The 7,640-nt window shown below is 37.2% G+C and overlaps 2 protein-coding genes across 2 annotated transcripts; one reads left to right on the top strand and one right to left on the bottom strand.

Annotated features, from left to right (window-relative positions):
- Positions 1-945: 945 nt before the first annotated feature.
- Positions 946-6,603, bottom strand: LOC125189148 (lectin-like). Its single transcript, XM_048086396.2, has 2 exons — positions 6,469-6,603; positions 946-1,943 (listed from the first exon to the last, which is right to left on the bottom strand). The coding sequence occupies exons 1-2, from the start codon at positions 6,469-6,471 to the stop codon at positions 1,110-1,112; spliced, it is 837 nt and encodes a 278-aa protein (XP_047942353.2). The 5' UTR covers positions 6,472-6,603; the 3' UTR covers positions 946-1,109.
- LOC125189144 (lectin-like) lies at positions 6,415-7,452 on the top strand. The gene has a single exon (XM_048086385.2). The coding sequence runs from the start codon at positions 6,470-6,472 to the stop codon at positions 7,286-7,288; it is 819 nt and encodes a 272-aa protein (XP_047942342.1). The 5' UTR covers positions 6,415-6,469; the 3' UTR covers positions 7,289-7,452.
- The last annotated feature ends 188 nt before the right edge of the window (positions 7,453-7,640 follow it).

Below are 7,640 nucleotides of genomic sequence, written 5' to 3'. Positions count from 1 at the left end.
TTACAAAATTTGTAAATGTTACAATCATCACATCGATTTCTTTTCGGGCAACATATACAGTGATATAGCAATCAATTTGAAATACATCGAAGTGTTATGGCGATGGTAGAATATTATTTCCTCCCTTAAGGTGATTACATGTTTATGTGGCAGTGGCGTGTTTATAAATCGATTGTCGTATCATTATGTATAACGCCGGAAATTGGATAGATGAGATAATCATAAAAATTGCAAACTTTTTAATTTATTATTCTTTTTTTAAATAAAGGACACTAAAATTTAACCAACTTTCATAATTTTACAATAGGGGCACGTTAAAATGACAAAACCTCTTAAAATAACACCATATCACCATTCCTAGCAATCATTTGTACACGTGTACGAATAATAAGCTGCCATGTGGCAATAAAAAAAATGCTCAAGTGTACAAATCTCGGTCAGCAATATACAACAGTGTATACAATAATTTTTTCTCGGCCAACAATATCCAACACGCTGTACAACAATCTATAGATTGCCGTGTAGCGTATATAATATTGTTGTGTAGCGTTAATAATATTGCTGGATATGTGGTGTCACGGTATCACTTTAAGAGGTGTTGTCATTTTAACACAAACCTTTTACAATATGTTCAAATCTTATTGAATAGATCAAAATTTATCAAACCTTATAATAGTCTTATTTTTTCTATTTTAATATGTCCACAAAATTAGTATACTTTTATTTTTAGGAAGGTTTTTCTCCCCTCGTATTATACTTTTTCCACTAATTATTTTAAACACTTTTTTTCTATCTCTCTACTACTTTTCGTATTGGAACTCGTATCACCTCCAAAGTCCCCATTTTAATGGGATGGAGGGATTATTGTTAAGTTGGATATTAGTGTATATGCTATAAGAATGAAACTTGCAAATTAAGCACGATATTAAAATACATAGATTTGGATAAAAAGAAAATTTAACCATACCATTAATTCCCATTTCATAACAAGAAGTTAGTACTACATCCAAAGAAATTGGGATTAGCTAAAGATTTTTATTTTTGGACTCAAACTAGCTAGTCCTTATTCATCCTTAGCTACATGGCAAACAAACTAGAAAGCCATGAAATCAAGCAACCTTGCGGATACGGGCGGCGGCGGCGGCGGTTCTGGTGATGGTGAAATCCCAGGAGATGACTTCATGGCGGGCGACAAAAACCCCAGTGGAGGCAGAGAGTCCTACTTGAACTCTCGCCTGTAGAAGGCTCTTCAAGTCATAAACCTTACTCACCTCAGTCCTCCTCCCGCCGGCGGTGACGACGACGACGGTGATCGTCTTTGTGGCGGCGACGTAGCTGATGTCGGCGGTGACCTCCTCCCCGACCAGCCCCTCGGGGATAATCGTGGCCGTATCGGACCTAATCGACTCGAAGTTGATCCCCACGTGGGGCCCCTCCGGGTCCACTTCCGGGTTCGGGTATATGTCGAATTCTACTGCAAAGAGGTTGGGCGTGTACCCTATGTACTCGTAGATCCCGAGGTTCTCGCCAAAGGAGGCACTCGGGATCTGGGACCCCACCGGGGCGATGAAGAAGGCGAGGCCTTCCGCGGCCGCGGTGGCGCCCGTGTTTGGTCGGATGAAGAATTTCACGGTGGTTGTGAAGTCGGCGTCCGACCACCCGGGCATGTCGCCGAATGTGAACGGCACGGAGTGCATGGCCCGGCCGACGTTGTTTAGGACGGCTTCGCCGTCAGGTCTGGTGGCGGTGAGCTGGAGGTAGGTCGAGTCCGCACGGATGTGGGTGTTGCCTTGGTAGGTTAAGGTGGCCGGCTTCACTCCGTCGTTGAAGGTGTAGTTGAAGGACTGCGTTACCGACTGTGATCGTGCAGTGTTTGCGAGGACGAGGACGAGGAAGAGGGGAATTAGGGTTTGAAGAAACTTGGCCATGGTGATATTAGGTAGCTAGGGTTAGGGTTTTGCCTTTGAGATTGTGGGTACTTGGTTTCTCTCTTGACCCCCTATTTATACTAGTTTTAGTACTACCAATATCATGCATTGCATTATAGTCGCAATTCGTACTAAATTCAAATGTACTACTTGTCAATATGCCAATGTAAAATGAGATCTTATCCTCTTGAGATCAACTAATTAATTAACTAATACTCATATAAACAATTACTACAACGTTTATTGTGTTCCAAATCAAAGATTCAATCCTCCGCATTGACCGGCTGTCGCACTAATTAAATCCATCTATTACCATCTTCCTAGAGTTGAAGTACTAGTGACCATTTGTTAATTTGTAGTTTTCTCGTAGTAAGTGCCACTATGCATTATAGTCACAATTTCTATTATATTAGCAAATGAAGCTTGTAAAATTGAGATCTTTTCTTCTTAATATTAATAATCAATTAATACAAATATTGTGCCATGCACCCCATGTGTTTATATTAATCTATACACAATTATCAAACTTTATTGTATTCCAAATGAAATATTTGATTCCCCACATTAGCCGGCTGTCGCATTAATTGCTACACACTAATTAAATCCATCTATTACTACCATCTTCCAAGAGTTGACCTACTAGGGCACATATCCATATTGTAGCTTTGTGGCATCCCTCTTTCTATGTATAATGTATCATGATTCTTAATACTTTCACTAATGAAATGCAGTTCAGTTAGTAAGAATCCCCCTTTCAACAAAAATATAAACTGCATGAATATAAGAAATCATATCGACTTATAAAATTTTGTTTCTGGAAAATAAGAACAGATTCTCGAAATCACAAAATTATTCTATTTTTAGATTGAACATGATTAAGCTCCCGCATGCACCTCTAGTTGGGCTCGAGTCGCTTAATGGATGTGAGCGTCTGACTGTCTATTGATCGATCTCGTGATTCTTTTAACCATTTTGACGCCTATAAATATAAAAATGTACGTTGAATTATAAAACTATCCTTAATAGACACTAAAATAAGTAAGAATGTCATAACTCATAAGTATAAGAAACTTATCGGCCTTTTAGGGTTTGAATATTGAATATTCAATTATCCAATTATCAACGTTTATTGTATTCCAAATTACGTATTTGATTCTCCCCATTACCCATGGCTATCTTTATTAGTCGAATTAACTACGTTCCAAAATTTAATTGACTGGAACGATCAATGACATTTGAAGAAGACCTGTCGATAATTGCAGTTTCATTAGATCTCCATGAAAACGCTAGCTGTTATTATTAATCCACCCTATTGTTGTTGTTATTGTTGTCGTCCAGCCCCTCATCACGCCTGCATTTCTTGAGCAACCTCTACGGGCACAAATTAAACTACGGCCAACATAGCCTAGTAAACCTCTTTTGCACAGTGTGTAACGCGCTTTATAGTTTCTACACAAGCGCGCACAACACTAGCCGTGTCCCATGTGTGCAAGCTTGTGCATAACATAGTAAACTGTGATATTATTAATAGGTCTTATTCAAGTGACAGTGAACGTTCTAATCAATTGAATGTGGACACGTCTTCTCAAATACCAAAAAATATACTACTATGCACAATTTGTTTAACTATGTTGATGTGCATATAATAATTGTTCTAGACCTATCTAATTGTCTCAAATATAATCAATTATTGCCATCAAAGTAATAATTTTACCATGTTAAATTATTCCCTCGAGATTTACAAATCTAACTACTAGTTTAAGTTCAACATGGCCGGTCAACCGTCAATGTGGGAAACAAAGTAGTATGTAATTTGGAATGCAATAAACGTTGATAATTGTATGTATAAATATTCAAATGCATGTGGTGCATGACACGAGTGTTATTAGTTAATTAGTTCATACCCAAGAGGATAAGATCTCAATTTAACGATAAGATCTCAAATTACATTAGCATATTCCCAAGCATATGTGAATGCAATATATTGTAATTGTAAATATAGTGCATGAAGCACTAAAACTAGTATAAACAGAGGCTAAAGTGAAAAACCCTATAATACCCACTACCTCAAAGGAAAAATTAGTGGAGGATAATAGAAGTGAATGATCGAGAGTTGAATGAATTTTTTTTTTCACTTTAATAAGAGATAAAATTGTAATTTTACAAAATAAGTTTCTCTAAAAAATCTCAAAACAACGTCGTTTGCTGTCTTCTTCTTAAAAAATTTCAGATCTGGATTGATTGTAGTTTATCCTCATTTTGTCACAAAGCTATTTTTCAGTTGTCGCCCCATCCAGTTTCAATTAAGCCACAACACCTACGCAATGCAACCAGACATAAATTGCAACTAACCAATTTATGCCGCAAAACAATTTTTCTGTTTCATCAATTTTTGTAATTCTGTGATTTATTTATTTTAGTTTCGATATTGTTAAAATCAAAATAAATGAATAAAACTTCAAAGATTACTCAATTAAAATTCAAATATTACATTAATTAAATCAAGAAAATTAGTAGTAGTACTAATTAAAAATGTCAACATGCATAATTAAAACTCCTAATATTACATAATAAAATAAACTTTAGTTGTTGTGTGCCAAATTTATTCGATAAGATCTTGTTTGAGTTGACCGTAAGTTCGTTCTTGCGGATGGAAGCATGCCTCATCGCCGATGTGAACTCTTGCAATGTAGAGAGACCCTCGCGTCCAGCACATGTGGGGCACTGCTGGAAATACTCATTACGTCCTACCAACATGATGTCTTCAGCTTTTAAACTTTACCATACATACCTCTTTCCATATGATAACAATAACAATAGTAATAATAACAAAGGGTAGATTAATATTAATAACACCTCTATCAAGGTAATTGTCGCATTAATAGAAATAATTAAAATGTGCAATTATTGATAGGTCTTCTCCAATTAAATGTGGCACGTCTTCTCCAATAACAATATACACAATATGATTAACTATTTTTGTGAATCTCGAGGTTCTTATAATAAATGTAACACATCTATCAATTAATTTTGCCATTTCTGCAGTTTAATAATTCCTCGAGATGTATAAATTAATTTATTTTAAGTTCAAACTAGTCAACTCTTTCTCTTATTGGCCATGAGTAACTACCTCCAAACCCTAAAAGGCATACTTGCCCAATTAATTTGTTATACCTATGGCATAGTTACATGTTTTAGTTTTTATTAGGGATCGATTTATAATTCAATAAACATAGCATATACATATAGTGTGATGATTGCATAAAGTTAAAAATGATGGTTTGATCTATTTTAAGTTTATTTTTGAGTTGGAGCAATGTGGTTTTCTTTTTGAGACAAAAATCACGCACACCAATACCTAGCTAGCACAAATCACCAACCTATTACATTAGATGTGAGACTTCTTACCAACTGAGTTCCACTTCGATAGTTAAGCATGCGGGACTAATAATACTTCTTACACTGGCTTACTACGAGAAAACTACAAATTAACAATAGAGAAAACTTCTTTTTTGGTCCACGAACTTTGCCAAAGTATCATTTTAGGTCCGTGAACTTTGAAAATATCATTTGAGGTCCATCAACTATGGGATAATATCATTTGAAGTACTCTTTTACTATTTCCAAGTTTTTCTGGACGAAAATACCCTCAATACCTTAAAGGGTATATATTTTTAATAAACTTATCATATACTCATATTTTTTATAAATATCTTTACAATATATTTTTAACAATTTTTCTAATATAATTTGACCTTCAATATTATCACTTAATTTTGTGACATGCAAGTTAAATTGCTTCTTCAATTATTTATATTAAAGAATTTTAAAATTGAATATAGAACTTCTTTAATAATAAAAAAATTGAATAAGGATTATTTCTTGCATGTCACAAAATTAAGTGATAATATTGAAGGTCAAATTATATTTAGAAATTTCATCAAAAATATATAGTAAAGATATTTATAAAAAATATGAGTATATCATAAGTTTATTAAAAATATATACCCTTAAAAATATTGAGGGTATTTTCGTCCAAAAAAACTTGGAAATAGTAAAAAAAGTACTTCAAATGATATTACTCCATAGTTTATGGACCTCAAATGATATTTTCAAAGTTCACGGACCTAAAATAATACTTTGGCAAAGTTCGTGGACCAAAAATGATGTTCCCTCTTAACAATAAGGATATTATATTGGTCTCTAGTACTTCAACTCTAGGAAGATGGTAACAGATGGATTTAATTAGTGCGACAGCCGGTCAATGCGGAGGATTGAATCTTTGATTTGGAACACAATAAACGTTGTAGTAATTGTTTATATGAGTATTAGTTAATTAATTAGTTGATCTCAAGAGGATAAGATCTCATTTTACATTGGCATATTGACAAGTAGTACATTTGAATTTAGTACGAATTGCGACTATAATGCAATGCATGATATTGGTAGTACTAAAACTAGTATAAATAGGGGGTCAAGAGAGAAACCAAGTACCCACAATCTCAAAGGCAAAACCCTAACCCTAGCTACCTAATATCACCATGGCCAAGTTTCTTCAAACCCTAATTCCCCTCTTCCTCGTCCTCGTCCTCGCAAACACTGCACGATCACAGTCGGTAACGCAGTCCTTCAACTACACCTTCAACGACGGAGTGAAGCCGGCCACCTTAACCTACCAAGGCAACACCCACATCCGTGCGGACTCGACCTACCTCCAGCTCACCGCCACCAGACCTGACGGCGAAGCCGTCCTAAACAACGTCGGCCGGGCCATGCACTCCGTGCCGTTCACATTCGGCGACATGCCCGGGTGGTCGGACGCCGACTTCACAACCACCGTGAAATTCTTCATCCGACCAAACACGGGCGCCACCGCGGCCGCGGAAGGCCTCGCCTTCTTCATCGCCCCGGTGGGGTCCCAGATCCCGAGTGCCTCCTTTGGCGAGAACCTCGGGATCTACGAGTACATAGGGTACACGCCCAACCTCTTTGCAGTAGAATTCGACATATACCCGAACCCGGAAGTGGACCCGGAGGGGCCCCACGTGGGGATCAACTTCGAGTCGATTAGGTCCGATACGGCCACGATTATCCCCGAGGGGCTGGTCGGGGAGGAGGTCACCGCCGACATCAGCTACGTCGCCGCCACAAAGACGATCACCGTCGTCGTCGTCACCGCCGGCGGGAGGAGGACTGAGGTGAGTAAGGTTTATGACTTGAAGAGCCTTCTACAGGCGAGAGTTCAAGTAGGACTCTCTGCCTCCACTGGGGTTTTTGTCGCCCGCCATGAAGTCATCTCCTGGGATTTCACCATCACCAGAACCGCCGCCGCCGCCGCCCGTATCCGCAAGGTTGCTTGATTTCATGGCTTTCTAGTTTGTTTGCCATGTAGCTAAGGATGAATAAGGACTAGCTAGTTTGAGTCCAAAAATAAAAATCTTTAGCTAATCCCAATTTCTTTGGATGTAGTACTAACTTCTTGTTATGAAATGGGAATTAATGGTATGGTTAAATTTTCTTTTTATCCAAATCTATGTATTTTAATATCGTGCTTAATTTGCAAGTTTCATTCTTATAGCATATACACTAATATCCAACTTAACAATAATCCCTCCATCCCATTAAAATGGGGACTTTGGAGGTGATACGAGTTCCAATACGAAAAGTAGTAGAGAGATAGAAAAAAAGTGTTTAAAATAATTAGTGGAAAAA

The sequence above is a fragment of the Salvia hispanica genome, chromosome 2 (assembly GCF_029641045.1).
Source record: "Salvia hispanica isolate PSC_SH4W2 chromosome 2, Shi_PSC_v1, whole genome shotgun sequence".
NCBI lineage: Eukaryota > Viridiplantae > Streptophyta > Magnoliopsida > Lamiales > Lamiaceae > Salvia > Salvia hispanica.
Note: the sequence above shows the minus strand (reverse complement) of the source record. Positions and strands in the feature narration are given on the sequence as shown.